Below are 16,585 nucleotides of genomic sequence, written 5' to 3'. Positions count from 1 at the left end.
AATTAAAAATCAGTGTTCCTTATGACAATGCCGAAATTTCAACGTCAGATGTGGTCTGGTAAAATAGATGTTTGTAGATACAAAATGCTCGTTTTTATTATTGTGTTGCATATTTATTCATACGACACATGAACACTAAAATGGTGTTCGTGTGTCGTATGAATAGATATATTCGCGGGAATTAATTGTGGCCACAAATAAATAAAAACGAGCATTTTGTATCTATAAAAATCTATGTAATCATACCACATCTAGCGTTGAAATTGTGGCTATTGCTATAAGGAACACTGATTGTTAAGGTGTTAACTTTATTTTACGAAATACTTAACGCAATTTTCGTTGATTTTGAGCGTTATAGAGACTTTAAAGCAGAGGTCAATTATTTACATGAATATGAAGTTGGCAGAAATTGTTCTACTATGCATGTTTCGTTTCAATAAAAATGTGGATTTTTTTTAAAGTCTGCAAATTGCGCTGGTTTATAAGCATGTTATACGTATATGTATAGTTAACATATCAACCAAAGATCCGCTGTCTAAGTAGACAAAATTTTAATGTTTTGTTTTGAAAACATATATACACACAAAAATACACCGTTAAAAGGAATCCTTTATGTTGCACTAAAATAAATAATTAATCGCATAATATACCATTACCACACATTAAAACGGAATATGTTGTGCATTTTTTGTATTTAGAATATCAATGTGAAATGTGTATATAATTTACTTCTCATAGTTATGTCATGTGTATGTCTGTTTTCCATACAAACACATTGTTAAATTCATTCTTAAAAATTGTTTTTAAGTTCATATAAATTCAGAATAAGTTGATTTGATATCATTATTTATTCATTATGCATGCAGGTCTGTTTTATAAAGATGAGAGTAAACAACAACCTATACATGCATGCTTGTATGGGCGTTATTTTCTTTTTATAAATAATAAATGGGTTAATTTCAGTAATGCTTTTCAAAAATATACTTAGTAGCACAAGAAGCAAACACGTTAATATAGTGGTATTTCTTTCAACGAAATACACATGTGTTTAAAACATTTTCATAAATAACTGATATGGAACGTTCTCTAAGAAAACAAGTATAAGTATGATACAACGTATTTTGTATATCATAAGCCACGTCATCGTTCATTAAAACGTGAAATAGTTGAAAAGTGGAAAGGACCAGGTAACGAGTGATGAAAAATTCTGGGTTTAAATATATATATGTGTGAGGTCAATGAAATAATAATAATTTAAGACATGAAATTGGTGATCCATGTCTCCGACCATAAAATCCAAGTGAAATATGCACGCAGTTACTTACCGTATTGAATTGGCACAGTCAGAGATAATGAATTTATTACTTCAAGATGCTGTTCTTATGCAGGTCTGCACAAATGCCATCTATCACAGTTCTGTGTTTTTCACGATGGCCCCAAGTCATTTATCAAAGTACGAAACCATTGGCGTACGTCGAACATATAGAGATATAAATCTTAAATTCATGGCTTTATTCGATTGTGATCTTGCTCATGATGCACACTTTTAGTGCACCAAATACTCTCATTTTGACGTCAAAGACTGTCTAAGAACACCGTCTAAAATCTAACTGTGCGACCCATATGAATTGTGTAAGCGATACATGAAGTGCCGAACCTCGTCAACGTGTACACTTGTATCTAAAGCCGACCGTCGTCAGTGCATTTTATCTTTTATCTCAGTAATCTATGACATGTCAAGTCGAAGTTTAAAAAAAGTAGATTCACAAGTTTTCTAAATACGATCTCTGATTATTGTTTTATATATGAGCCGAGCTCAGTGAAAAGGGGGTTTAATGCACGTCCAAACAGGCTAATCTGGGACGGCACTTTTCGCCTTAAATGGATTTTTGCTAAGAAGTGACTTTCGTGTAACGAAAAATATCATAAAAACGAAGTGTAGTCCCTGATTAGCTTGTGCGTAATGCACAGGCTAATTTGGGACGACACTTTACGCACGTGCATTAAACCACTTTTTCACAGAGCACGCCCCGTATATAAGGCTTCGCGCATTAATCTGAAGTAAATATTAAGCTCCACAATCTGTTTTTATATATGCATACGCTTATTGTTTGGCCTTGTTTAGTTTGAACACGAATACCTGCTATATACAAAATAAAGTACAGAAAGCGGAGGTTTATTGCTTTGCAACTCTTCGTCGATCGGTTGGTCTGACAGTGAAAATTTCGGCCCATTTATCAGCAATTTCGTTTGCGTGCGATTAATAGCCAAAACTGTTACATGCAATCATGAAAACTGGGATTTGTCAGGAATGGCAGACGTCTATTGGATTTGAGGTCAGTGCAGTAAAAGACCCAGATAGCAGACGCTTTTAAAATGACAATTTCCCAAAGATATAATAGTTATTCTTTAACTTTCAATCATATAGCTGTTGAGGTAATCAAGACACGGTCAGGTCAATGTAAAAGGAAACATGAAAACTGCTGACAGTTGAGATAGGGGATGTATGTTTTAAACCTAAGATATTCCCCTTCGTTCTCAACCTTATATATTACCATTCTTTACCTAACTAAACGTTATTAGAATGATCAGATTTCTGTCCAAGGTCAATATAGTATGAATAATATTTAAATTACAGTTCTAAAAATATAGTTTTTATGAAATTATGAATGTTTGTTTAATGTGTTTCACCACAAATACCCGGTACAAGGCATTAATTAATCAGACCAGCGCATTAAGGCTGAAAAATAATAAGAAGTTCAACTTGAAAAGAATCCGTACATTGAGCAAATGAATGCTCATATTATCAAATATATTCTAGATATGTGAAAACAGCACCTCTTCAAACTAATTTTGAACCATATAGTGAATTAATAATATAATTGCGTTAAATGGAGTATGTAAGAATGTATTATTGAATTGGAAGACTTGCGTTCACTTTTACTTGATTCTATTAACTCAACTTATGATCGAATGCATACTACTGTTGGAAGAAAGACTTATGCATTCGTTGTAAGTATACTATTTTTACATACTGTTTGAAATAGTTTTAGGACAATAGATTCATTTCAAATCCACGATTTTTATTGCACTTTCTTTATACTAGTACAACGATAAAGATGTTTTAAAGTCGCATATACCTTCATGAGATAAGGTTGCATGTTTATTGCGGTTTGCGACAAGTAGTTTAAATTCGGGATTGGACGTTGGAATATGAAATTCAGCTTATTATGAGACCTATTTTAGACGCATTAACAAGTGTCGGTGCTCGAAAACGCTCTGTACAAACTGAATGATACGCTACCTGCAAAGACATTTAAGTAAATATAATAACAAAAACACAGCACAAAGAACACACAATTCTGCACAATGATACTATTGTAAAGATATCAATGTTGTGTGTTCTATCAATACTGATTTAAGCAAATAATTTCTTCCAAGTTTTTTTTAAAGAACAGTTAAGTACTGTTGCTTTAATACCGGTATTCGCGAACAATTATGATACAGTCGCGTTATCCAAACACTGCCTAACCCCAACAAGCACTAAATCAGACGACCCCTTTTCAATGTCAAGACTACATCTTATCAATCTGCAGATGACACAAATTTGAACGACACAATCCCTTTGGTTTGTAAGTCGGAAAACAGGTGCGTACAAACAAGTCGTCGACACAGACAGCAAAATGCACTGGAGTCAATATGTAGCCGTGTTCTGCTTGATTTCAAGCCTAGGTTAGCAAATCATTTTTTAAAGTAAAAAATTTAATTCATGTTCAGTTTGTCATTTAACTTAAGTATAATTGAAAATGTATACGCCCGGTGAGTCAAAGCTTCATTTATGCATAAACTTAAGATGCGAATACTCTTAACATCAACGTATTGAACAATTGCATCAATAGTATTAATAGCTTTAACCCCAGACAGCGTGCAAGCAGCCACGGCCCTGACTGGATCAGCGACTGTTATGACTACGCCCCGAACCACCTCATGAACCCGTTCTGTCCTACACAGGGTTTGTAAAATAATCAGCCTATGAATCAGGTTTGTAAGTATAAGTGCAAATCCCACATATCGTGTTACTTCTTTTTATAGAGTGCAACGGCATCATATACCCTATGGCCATTGCCCTATTAGACTTATTAAATAGGTTACAGGACATTGCAACTTACAGGAAACGCCCTTTGCAATGGATGACCATGGGTATACAAATGCCAGTTGTGAACCATCAGGTTCACTTCACCACCTGAACAAGGGGATCAATCTCGCGACCCCTGACGATGCAATTTGGCAATCCAATTGCTAACGAAAATTGGCTCCGCTTGACCTTGTAGGATGACAAAAGGCTCACAAGTGATTGCCGAAAATATGTTTGCTCTATCGGATTATGCGTCATATTTACAATTAGTCGACATATCGACTGAATTTGCATTTGGTTTATGTATGTTAAGCTTTGAAATGTAACTAGTACAACAAGTTTCAATGTATGTCAACAGGTTGCTTTGCCCCTGTAGCTGTTGCGCATGCGCATATGGACTACAACAGCACGTTCTATGCCGGCGGGTCTATGGTTACGTACACGTGCAACCCAACTTACGAGCTGGTGGGTCCGCCATCGATCACGTGCATTCAGGACCCGGCCAAGAGCGTGTATGTGTGGACTCCTGGGCCGAATTGTCTGAGAAAAGTGTATGGTAAGCCTTTGTTACCTTTACCAAATCGAACAAGCATCTTTGACAGATGGTCAGGTTCGCTAAAGCACACTTATTATTTTTTGTATAAGATAATATTACACTAATGGTCGTGACTTCACTAATATATTGTTATAATGGAAAAAATAGCAACAAACAAACAACAACACCGAATACTATGCACGATATTTTCAGAACTTAGCAAACATATGTATTGTCGACGGAATATTTTCGAATCTTGTTAAACAGAATGTGGACCTCTTCCTAAAATCACCAACGGAAAGCATTCAGACACATATAACCGCACCGTCAATTCTACGGTGGCGTACACTTGCGATAGGGACTTCAAGCTGATTGGCCAAGAGACGGTCGCGTGTGTACTCGCAATCAACCAATCAACGGCGACCTGGACAGAGCGGCCATCTTGTATTCCTGGTAAGTGACGTAAGAGAATATTTCACTGGAACAGCTTCGTTTTTACTGGCATTTGAATGTTATATGCCACAGTCATGCAGAGGATGTCACACTAAACTGCATACCTTTTTCAAAGTTAATGGTACAAGTTCATGTCAAACACCCGATCTGGCTAAATAATAGCTGTAATTGACTTAGGTAAATACATATAATTTAAATAAATGATGTACTGTGATATTAAGTGCTCTTTTTTACATTCGTTTTTTCTGTCTTCAATTGTGTTCAAGCGTGCATCAGTGGATATGAAGCATCTAGTCCAATTAGATCCAGCTCAAAACAAATTTGACATGTCTCATTTCGGTTATTTTAAAAAAACAATTGCGACACATGAAACAACCAATATAAGGGAATTATCAACTCTATATCATGCTTACAAGATCACTGTTGTTTTTTATATTTAATTAATCAGTTAATTTAGGAGTACACGACCGACATTAGATCCACGTCATTCCAAAAGGAAACTGTATTAAAATAGCTATTAATGGCACTATTAAATAAGAATTGTTAATGTAAGAAATATTTACGACATTTAAACATTACAATTATTTGTGCATTTTTCGATAGAAGAGTCTTATGTTTATAAGTGTGAGATTCGACTAGCCGTTCACATATCCAATACTTTGCATCGACCGTTCCAAGGTTGTGGTCCCAGTTATAATCATTCTATGTTTATGGTTGGTGTTCCGTTATAAAAGTAGAGGAAAAGAACAATACTGGCTCTATTGTCTGTGGAGTTTGTTCAAATGCTGTTCATATTGTCTGCCGATTTCCCCCAATGAAACTTTTACCATTCTATACTTATATTAAAAAAGCACACTTTTCTCGAACAATTTCCCAATCGTAACAAAGTGTGACTATGCACTGATTTCATTTAACTTTTTTTTTTAATGTTGAAGCTTTGTAATCGGAAAACAAACGTGCATCGTTATTTCATTTAAGAAGAATTGTGTTTTGTTTCCGCTACAAGCAGCAAAATACTTTCAAAAGTACAAACCGATTACATCTGTGGGAAGGCCTTGGTTTTCTATTCCCGCCTCTCACATTCCCCGGTCACCCGCCACACTGATAAGCTAAACCTGAAAGGATAATGACAATATTCAACACAAATAAATCAACCTTGTAGGTTTCGGTTAAGAACAAAGTGCATGTAGTAATTCCAGAATGTATAATTAAAACGTTTATACATAAGTACATCAAGGATATTCTTTTGTCAAATACAATCTGTTTTTATACACAGGCACATTGGGTCGTCAGTTCGTATTCGGAATCCCAGACATATATCTAGGCCGGCCAGAGTATATAAAGATGTACATTTCAAGTACGTATGCCTCAACGGTCTTCATTAATGCGCCGGGAATAGGTTTCAACCAAAATATTACAACACTGGCTAATACGACTACCGCAGTAACGATTCCCGACAGCATTATAGCCACTTCCGCTGGTTTGTCAAACAAAGCCGTATATGTTGCGACGGACAAACCCGTTTCAGCGTATGTAATGGTAAGAAATGCAACCACCTCCGACGGCTTTCTTCTTTTACCCATAACTGCTGGCGCCAACGAGTTTGTTGTGCCAAGCTATGATACCGTCGAAGGATCACTTAGCGAATTTCTCGTCACTGCATTGGAAGATTCTCAGGTTGAAGTCCGCTTGAGGATGTCCACAGGAAATATAACCATCGGCGGTCAAAGCTACATCAGCGGGCAGAATTTTTCATTTGTAATGAACAAACTTCAGACATACTTGGTGCAACACCAGCATGACTTGACTGGTACGCACATCACGAGTTCAAAACCGGTTTCGGTTGTGTCCGGTAACACATGTACGAATGTTCCAAAGGATATAACTGCCTGTGATTTCTTAGCTGAACAGTTGCTACCAGTTCGGTTTTGGCAACACACATATCTATGTGCGAATCTCAAAACTAGACGAAACAATAGATTTCGCGTGCTTTCTTTAATGGACAACAACGCAGTGAATATTGGTGGAACTCAAGTGTCGTTGAATAACGGGGACTTTTACGAGTATGTTAGTTCAAACGATGTTGCTACTGCAGTTGTATCAACTCATCCAGTTTTAGTCTTACAATTTGCAGAAGGATCGTATGCGGATAATGCAATTGGAGATCCTAGCATGATAACGGTTCCCTCTACAGACAATCAAGAATCAGAATATTTCTACGAAACACCAACTTCTGTTTCTTTTCACTATGCCTCAATAACTATTCCCACAGACCATGCAAGCGGTTTACGAATGGATGGCAATACAATAAGCCGATCGGACGAACAAATAACAACAATTAACATTACTATGGTAGAGCACTTAATGTCATTCAACTTGTATAAATACTTTGCTCACCTGATTAAGTTATATTTAACAATTCAAATTAAAAACCTTTATAACATTTTTAAAAATATGCTGTACTGGGAATTCAAAATCCAGATTAGTTTTTTGTACGTATAAAATGATGCGTATAAAAGAAACTTTGACCGTTTTTTACTCTTTTAGTTCAGTATCATTCGAGTGTCTGTCGTGGCGGGGAAGCATCATATTTACCACGTGGACTCCAGTGTCAGTTTCGGTGTGATTGTTTACGGATTCGATACAGACGAATTATACGGTTTTCCCTTGGGACTCGGTAGATATGGTATGACAAAACAACATGCAATTGAATAGAACAAGAAAATATAACATATTTTAATTTCATACATCTTTGATTTACAGAATAATTCCTCTATTTGCACATAAGTTTTCCTTGTGTACAATAGGTTGCAGACGAGTCCACATAATTAATAACTTCATTAACTATATTGCTTCTTCACATAATAATTTGTACATTCTATTGGAACACAAAATTAGACAGTCCACATTTTTAAATTTTTAAATAAGTATTTGATATTTGAAGTGTAGATGTTTCAGTCTTGTTAGTAGTATACTCATTTAGCAGCACTGTTTAATAGTTCCCACGAGTATCAAGCGCAATAAGGGCTCTATACTTCCGACCACACCGTACCATATTCAAACGCAGTTTTTCATCGACCCTAATTTTCAGCAGGTAAAGTTTTGTTGAAGAAAAGTATCATACACGATATTCCTTTAAAATGAATCCCTTCGCTAAACTATTCAAGTATAAATATGTTTGATTTATTTCAATTTCTCGCGCACATTTGGCAATGTTGTGCTTGATGTTTCACTGTTGGAGCATATTGAATAAATCTTCTTTTAATAAATAAATACAGTTTTTGAAATTGTATTACCTTGCAGTTATTCCCGACTATCATATATTTAATTCGAATGAAAGTCAATTTAAAGAAATTTAAAATCTTGTCAAACTCTTTTTAAAGGAAATTCCTGGCAATCCGCTTAGCGTTAAGACAGTCGCTAATGTGTTTGTCAAGACATTCGTCGACAACGTTGACTGGAAGGTGAAAATGAGGCTGCATTCGTGTTATGCAGAGCAGACGTTGGACGGCTTTAATGGCAGTTACAACCTGATAAATAACGGGTACGTGGGTATAGATATAAATCACATGAAAAACAAATGGACGGTAACCATCGTGGCACTCAGAGAAACATTCTGGTATAAACACATCATTAATGATCAACATTTAAACATCGCTTTGAAACGTATTAAAACATATATTTTGAATAGAGATTTTAGTATCATAACTTCCAGTTCGTATAATTATTTGCTTTAACAAGTCAAGACATGCAACTGTATCTATATCAGCAATTAGATCGTTGTGTCAATAATAGAATTTGTTGCAGTTGTGAAATGGACGCAAACACCCACTTGCTGTCTCAGACTGCCCACGAGACTAGGTTCGTGTTCCAAGCCTTTCACATTTCCGGATTAGACCAACAGCTTTATATCAATTGTGACGCCACAATCTGTGATACGTCAGACCTGATGTCATCACACCAGTGTGATCAGCGTCCAGATTGCGCAAAACAATGATGAGATAGCTGGTTACCAAACAAACAGCTGTTTGGGTTTTGAAAATAAAATATATTCGCGTTTAAGTATGTTGAATTATTATTTCGGAAATGCTTTACATCATTGTCTATTAAAAAAACTATTTACACATGGAACTACTCGTCTACTCTTAAGCAGTATATTTAATTTTTATGGCATCCATGCAATCAATATACACGTGCATCTCCCGTTTAAATTTACATGTACATTAGCATAGTTAAATAGTTGACGAACATTAAGTCCCCAATATTGTTTGTGAAAGCATGTTAAGTTCTTGAACATTTATTGAAATTGTGTAATCATCGGTCGTCGTATAAACTTATGTCATTACTTGCTTTCATGTAACCATTCTTTGAAGTTGTACTCGTATGACATCTTTTTGAAATGACCCAGTAAAAATGCGCATAAGGGTCCCATATGTGCTCGTAGTATCCTAATATATAGACTAGCCTATATGAGACTCATATTTGCCAAATATACGCAAGTCGAAATGGGCATGCCCAGATATCTGCCAAATGTAGCCCAATTAAAATATATACACTGCTTTCCAAGTAAAGCTGTTGTGCTTGTGTATCTCATGGAGCATCACATTTTGAGTGGTGAAAGGTCCAGGTCAAGGTCATTCTTTAAGGTCAAAGGTCAAATATATTGGGAGGACATAAACACATCTTGTTTATTTTTTTTACTATGAACCTTAACTTATACTCAGTTTCCAAAATATAAAAGAAAATGATACTACTTATAATAATATAATACTTATACAAAAAATAAATCCACACAGATCTGGGAAGATTTTCTTATGATGGCAGAGATTGTATGTGAGAGCATGGAACGGCAACTCTGCGTGGAGATTACTGGTCACATGATCACGCATACAACAAAAACATGGTTGAAAACATTGTCGTCTTCATATCTAAAAGGGATTTTAAATTTAGTATGACACATCGAAGCAAACAAAATGTATACAATCAGCGTGCATAAAATTGTGTATACGTCTTATTGCAAATTATTTTCAAAAATAATGTATGAACTAATTTGATGTTCAATTGATATAAATTCTTTAGACAAATAACACATTTAATAATGATGTGCATCATTAACTGTTTTCATTCCGTATGAACAATTAAAGAGTACGCTGGTATTGACACACACATGAGTTAAAGGTTGAAAACACAATCGAACAGTACACAACATCCCCACAGAGAGCATTTTGAAAATATAAACTACAACAAGAGGACAACATCTGAAAGAAAACACATTCAGGAGAGACAATTATACACTTATAGTGAAGTGTAAAAAGGAACAACATGATAGATTATTTCATACAAGATAATTTTAATTGTGTAAGTGTAGTATAGTTGGCTATTTTAATTGTGTAAGTGTAGTATAGTTGGCTATTTGAAGGCTGATACAAAATACACAAAGAGTCAAACAATTATCCTTCATGTAGATGTAGTTAACTTTAAGAATTATATTGCTTTATAACAATTAGATTATGCTTTGTATGTAGCTAACAATAAACATAAACGAACTAAATATACGTTTGCCTATGACACCCATTATTGCGGATTCTTAAAAAATGCATGATAATGGTCTGATATATGATGGAAATTCTTTAATTAAATCAACCAATAGCTCTGTATTGCTCTAAGATTTCAATCATGATCTTTTACGGCCAATTTTAAATATTCTATTAAACTCACAAAAGCCACAGAATCCGACCCGCCGTTCGGTGCCGCAGCGTAATTAAGTGGCCATTGGGAATCATGCAGGACCGACACATCGAATTATCTTCCCTTGTAATAAAGTCATAGGCGGTAGGAATTCTTCAACCTGCCATCCTGTGATCTGGGTCGCGTTTGATGTCACCACTTTTAAACACGAAGCGCAGTCCCGGATTACCCATAAGGCAGAGTAGGCAACTGCCATTAGGCTCTGCGTCTTTTAGGGACCCCATGAGACCGTGAAGGCAGACTCTTTTACTTACTTACTTACTTAGCCCAGTCGTAGCCTTCTTATATTCTAAATCAATTTTTTATTATGTCGTATTATCTTTTCGGTATTATCATGACAATTTTCGCCTATGAAAGGAAATCTTATGTCTTGCCACCCTTGGCATGGTACGCTAATTTAAACGAGTGTAATCGACTGGACACTGGCGATCTAGTAGGCTTAGGGCAAGGGACGTGGTTCCAAAAAGTTGCACTGCCCATGGGGCCTCCACGGTGCTAATCCGGCACCGATGGTGCGCTCTTAATGGCGTACTCTACCAGCATTGACAGTCAGCGAAAACCCAGTTTCATCGTTGAAAATTCGCCGTGGGTTCTTGAGAAGGTCTTTGAAGTCAGTGATTTCTTTCTTAACCCATTTATGCCTAGTGGACTCTACCATCCTTTTAAATTAGATCAATTAATTTTTTTCAAAATTAGGGATGTCTAGTATATTTATTTCTATATTTAGGATATTTCTTACAGAAATTCCTTTAAGCAAACAGCAAAGACCCTGATGAGACGCCGCATCATGCGGCGTCTCATCTGGGTCTACGCTGTTTGCCAAGGCCTTTTTTCTAGACGCTAGGCATAAATGGGTTAAGGTATTTTTTTTTCACCATACACAAGCCTTTAACCATATCTAGGATGACTTTGGCTCGTTTGTGTCCCAAATTCATAGGCTTGCGATTGGACATTTCAATGTGTCGTCGTAGAAAACCGAAAAATCAATCCTTGCCGGGTAACTTGTTTTTGAAGGGGGTTTCACGACCATGAACAAAAAGCTTAATATATACAGATAATACGAGAACAATGTCGAAACATATGTGCCAAGTTGAATGAAATGGAGGAAAGTACTCGGAAAAAAGGGGGAAGACATGTTAAAGAGTTGGCACAAATCTCTTTGCAACTGTATTCAAAACTGCAAAAAGCGTCAGAGCCAATTCAAAAAGATTTCTGAAACCACGAAGGCCTTCAATGAGGACAGTTGGGAAGAACTCTGCTTTATCGCTGGTTGGAAATGTCTGGAGAAGATAGAACAGTCAAAAGATTTTCTTGAGAAGAACACTGTAAAAGTTGAAAGGTTATTCTACGATCAATCATACAGCTGCATGGAGCAGTACCTAATACAACTGTCAGATTTGAAGAAGTTTCTACAACGTACAAGTCATGAAATCTCTGTGCAAATTCCAAGTGATTCGACCGTTTGCGATATCAGATATGCGTGCGTTTTCCCTGACGGTCATATTCCCTTGGCAGACAACAATAATAGTAAACTTAAACTTCTGGATAAGTAAGCTAACTTGTCACAAACTATGATATGGAAAATCCAAGAGGCATTTGCTTGATCAAACCAGACGATGGCTTCAACCATGTAGTTCAGAAAGTCAAAGTCAACACTGGTTCGCTTTTAAGTGGTGGGAAATGTCGAGTAAAAATATATGTAGATGTATTGCCCACCATCAAGAATTGCTATGTCACTTCGGAAAAGGCACTGTGTCGGTATACGCTTGGCTGGGATATTGAAAGCAATATATATGAGGATACATCAGGTGGTCATACAGATAATAAGCATTTTTTTAATGATGATATTGCTTATATTAAGTAAAGTACATATACACATACATATGTATAGTAAATATAATTTAACAATATGTTCATTTCATGTTAAGTTCAAGGTAACAGAAGACACACGTGTGTGCATAGATCCTTTATGCATGTGTTTTGTCTTGCCTCTAAGAATATGTATGATATGATGAGCAAATCAAGATGACTCGTCGCACGCAACGTTGGTTGCGTTAAGGTCAATGTCACAATGGACACGATGGTCCTTGTATATTAGATAGTAGATATCTGTGTCCAGTCAATTTCTTTATGTGTTATGGTTTAATCCTCAAATAAACTCGCACGTGTATTATCATAATCATATGTGTCACTTTACCAAATAAGGAGCCCGTCCATCAGTTATTGTTAAAATTAGGATGTAGGCCTGATGTGTGTTTATCTTCATTGCCAGTATACAAGTGTGCTGTGAGTCCTTATGGGAACAATATTTTTATCAGTCACGCCCAGAACAAGCTCCTTACCCTTGACATGAAAGGCAATGTCATGAATGTCTTCATGGACCCTGAACTACATAGTCCGTTTGGAGTCTCTGTCACATTCCTATGTATGTGCTTCGGATGGTCGTCCCATTCGATCATATTGGTGGATTGTGACGAGAAGGAAAAGCTGGCAACTTTGGCGACACGGGACGATGGAGTTAAGAAGCTACTGTCTGTCTTTTATAACGCAAACACGACCTCTATGCTACTGGGGCAAAACTGGACCAACTGTGTGCTGGTAAAGTTCAAGAAATACATTGTTTTGTTAATCTGAGCACTTTTTGCTAAGAGTTCACTGTTTGTCGACCTCTGTTTGTCGACCTGTGTCATTTATTTTTTGTTATTCTTGAAAACCTCTTGGTGCATTTTAAACAATATTGGCCGATATTCCAGAACATATATTTTATTCATAATAAAGGATGTTGGGCAGTTTCTTTTTGTGGATATAAAATATCACAAATTGCATACATGTAGTTAGAAACTGTTTATAACATTTCAGATCGTTTAAGGGAAATGTTTATTTAGGGGAACCATCCTTATTCTTTTATCATTCATTAAATGATGGTTGTCCGTTTTATGTTATTACCTCTGTAGAAAACTTACAGTTTAGATCGTTACTTCCAATAGGATGTTAAAATAATACTATAAAAATGCTATTTTGTTATTCCTTTGTAAACAATAAACTCAATTTATTTCCATGCATCAAACAACTTCTTGGTGCCCACGTGAGTCTATAGATCTTTCTTAGCAAAACCACTTCTGAAATGTAATTCATAAGCCAAGTCTTCTCTTCATACTCAGGTAGGCATTTCTTAGTAATTCCTCTTGTTTCTTATATAACTTTACAAATTATATATTCTTGGTCTTAAAGGGATCTTTTCACGCTTTGGTAAATTGACAAAATTGAAAAAAAGTTGTTTCAGATTCGCAAATTTTCGTTTTAGTTATGATATTTGTGAGGAAACCGTAATACTGAACTTTTACCATGGTCTTATATAGCCATTATATGCATCTTTTGACGATTTTAAAACCTAAAAATTATAAAGCGTTGCAACGCGAAACGATTGAATAATTTGGAGAGTTCTGTTTTTGTCGTTAAATTTTGTGAAACTACGAAGATTGCTTATATAACGTATAAAATACTTCAAGTAAGAATACTCGGCGGAATAGCTCAGTAGGCTAGAGCGTTTTTACTTCAGGATTCTGGCAGGACTCCAGGGGTCACAAGTTCGAAACCTCGTCCGGGCAATGTTTTTTTCCTTTATTTAATTTTATTCTTGATTTTTTACTGGAGCTTTTACGATCCAATGTTTACATTTATCGATATAAAGCATTTAATTAATAAGTTGAAAAATGCCAAAATCTGTGAAAAGGCCCCTTTAAAGCGAGATGATACGATTTTTGATATGTGTTAAATTGTAATATATTGACAAAATATGTTACAATAACACAAAATAGACAAGAAAAATTATACATTGAAGACGAAATTAATAAAATGCAGCAAAGACAAATTAGCGCCCCGAGCCGATTGTGACGAAGATATTTCGTACATATTTTCCTACAATAACCGAAGCATTCGTCTTTTTATTAGGATCAGAGTTAGTGTTCGTGTGTCGAATGAACATATATCGTTGCAGGAATTTAAAATGAACCGTTAAACTAAATTTAGATTCACATCGTAAATGCATGATACACATACTGGTGAATTCGACTGTACAGACATTTTCAATTTCAGAATCAAATATCTGGCTTATTTCGCATTTCGACACATTTTCTTCTTAATTTTTATTTAAATTTATATTGAAATATATATATAATAAGTTTGTTTACACCTATTATGAATATTCATAAAAAAATTACAAAATCGTATAATCTCGCTTTAAGCCAAAATATAGCTAAAGAAACTTCAGCGTACAGTTTATATAGTATTGACAGACCTGTAAAGTCGCGCCAGTCAAAAATCATAAAAAGCGACATTTAAAGTTATGGAAGCCAGAACTAGCCAAAATATTGCTTATTGTGCGGATTGCACAAGCTAATCTGGGACGACCCTTTACGCACTTATATTAAACACCCTTTTCACAGAGCGAGGCTTATATGTTTTAAAACGAGTATTTACAGGCGCAGAAGCTATCGGTAGACTTTAAAAAGTTTGGTTGGAAAGGTTGACTCAGTCGTCTGGTATACATAGAACGATGAAATCGAACAAAAGAGAAAAAAGAAGAGACACATTTTTCAAATTGACGTGTAGAAATTACCATAGTGATGATGATGGTGGTGGTGGTGATTGAGATGATTATGATGGTGGTGGTGGTAATTCTCCGATTGTAAACTTAACTTACTCTATACTAAAGGGAATAATATAATTTTCTAATGTCATTTTCTGTAAATAATCAAATGTTTTCTATTTTAAAAGCAGATATAACATACTATAGCGATTGTTATTCGTTTTTCGGCGTAGCTGTCTAAGCCAGCTTTTCACCTTACCTGACCTTTGTAACTGTCCAATAAAATTCAAATAAAAATTCCCGCGGCTATATACGAATGAATACACTTCATTTATTCCATTGGCTGATTTGAGCATCACCCCCCATACCATTGGAAACATGACCGCGTCTTTGTAGTATAGCGTGTAACAATGTTTTACTGCGTGTTCAGCATGAAGCAATTTTATCTCTAATGGAAAGGCTTGATGGATAGAATAGTTTTACACTCTGGAAAGGCTTGATGGATAGAACAGTTTTACACTCAACTCTTGACATCAAAACAGTTGTGTGTGCCCCTTTATATTCAGAGGATTGTCAGCGCCAGAGCGTTTGTACTTAAAGGCTTTGTTCTCATATTGAGTAATTACTACCATATTGCTGCCTGTGTACTGGTATATGTGATGCAGCTAAGAACTGCATGGAAAAAGACATTCGCTATCTTTGATCTCATTCATTAAACTCGTTACCTTTCACCAACTCCAACCACAGTCAACGCCGTATATCTTTTTTAAAGATATTTCTTGTTAAGATATGAATTTTGTTAATTTAAGGTTTTCCTATGAAACCTTGTGAATACAGTAGAAGTATACGGAGCTAGAATGTTCCAGTAGAGGAAGACGGACCCTTAATTTTGAAGTACATGAATATGGAATCGGAATCTTACAACAGAGAAAAGTTTGTGACAATAGATTCATGTAGAAATTGCATGCTTGAATATTCAGATTAAACTGTGTCTAAATAAAGTGACGGACAATTGTGTTACATGTTTCTATAATCCCTAGGCCCCATGTCGCAATAAACGATACAAGGTCAAAATATGCTCTTTTTATAGGAATTTTTTTGTTATGTGTTTTTTGGGAGAAGGTCC

General features: G+C 35.7%; 1 protein-coding gene across 3 annotated transcripts; it reads left to right on the top strand.

Annotated features, from left to right (window-relative positions):
* Positions 1-3,587: 3,587 nt before the first annotated feature.
* On the top strand, positions 3,588-9,185 carry LOC127858707 (IgGFc-binding protein-like). Of its 3 annotated transcripts, none has more exons than XM_052395940.1 (8): positions 3,588-3,732; positions 4,494-4,691; positions 4,938-5,123; positions 7,396-7,475; positions 7,671-7,809; positions 8,123-8,217; positions 8,507-8,667; positions 8,931-9,185. In XM_052395940.1, exons 1-8 carry the CDS (start codon positions 3,684-3,686, stop codon positions 9,118-9,120), a joined length of 1,098 nt encoding a protein of 365 aa, XP_052251900.1. In that variant the 5' UTR covers positions 3,588-3,683; the 3' UTR covers positions 9,121-9,185. The 3 variants fall into 3 exon arrangements, with proteins under 3 accessions (XP_052251900.1, XP_052251897.1, XP_052251898.1); XM_052395937.1 differs by having other exon boundaries at positions 6,400-7,475; XM_052395938.1 differs by lacking the exon at positions 3,588-3,732 and adding an exon at positions 3,815-4,012 and having other exon boundaries at positions 6,400-7,475.
* Positions 9,186-16,585: the final 7,400 nt, after the last annotated feature.

The sequence above is a fragment of the Dreissena polymorpha genome, chromosome 14, assembly GCF_020536995.1.
Source record: "Dreissena polymorpha isolate Duluth1 chromosome 14, UMN_Dpol_1.0, whole genome shotgun sequence".
NCBI lineage: Eukaryota > Metazoa > Mollusca > Bivalvia > Myida > Dreissenidae > Dreissena > Dreissena polymorpha.
This window is presented reverse-complemented; position numbering and strand designations above follow the sequence as displayed.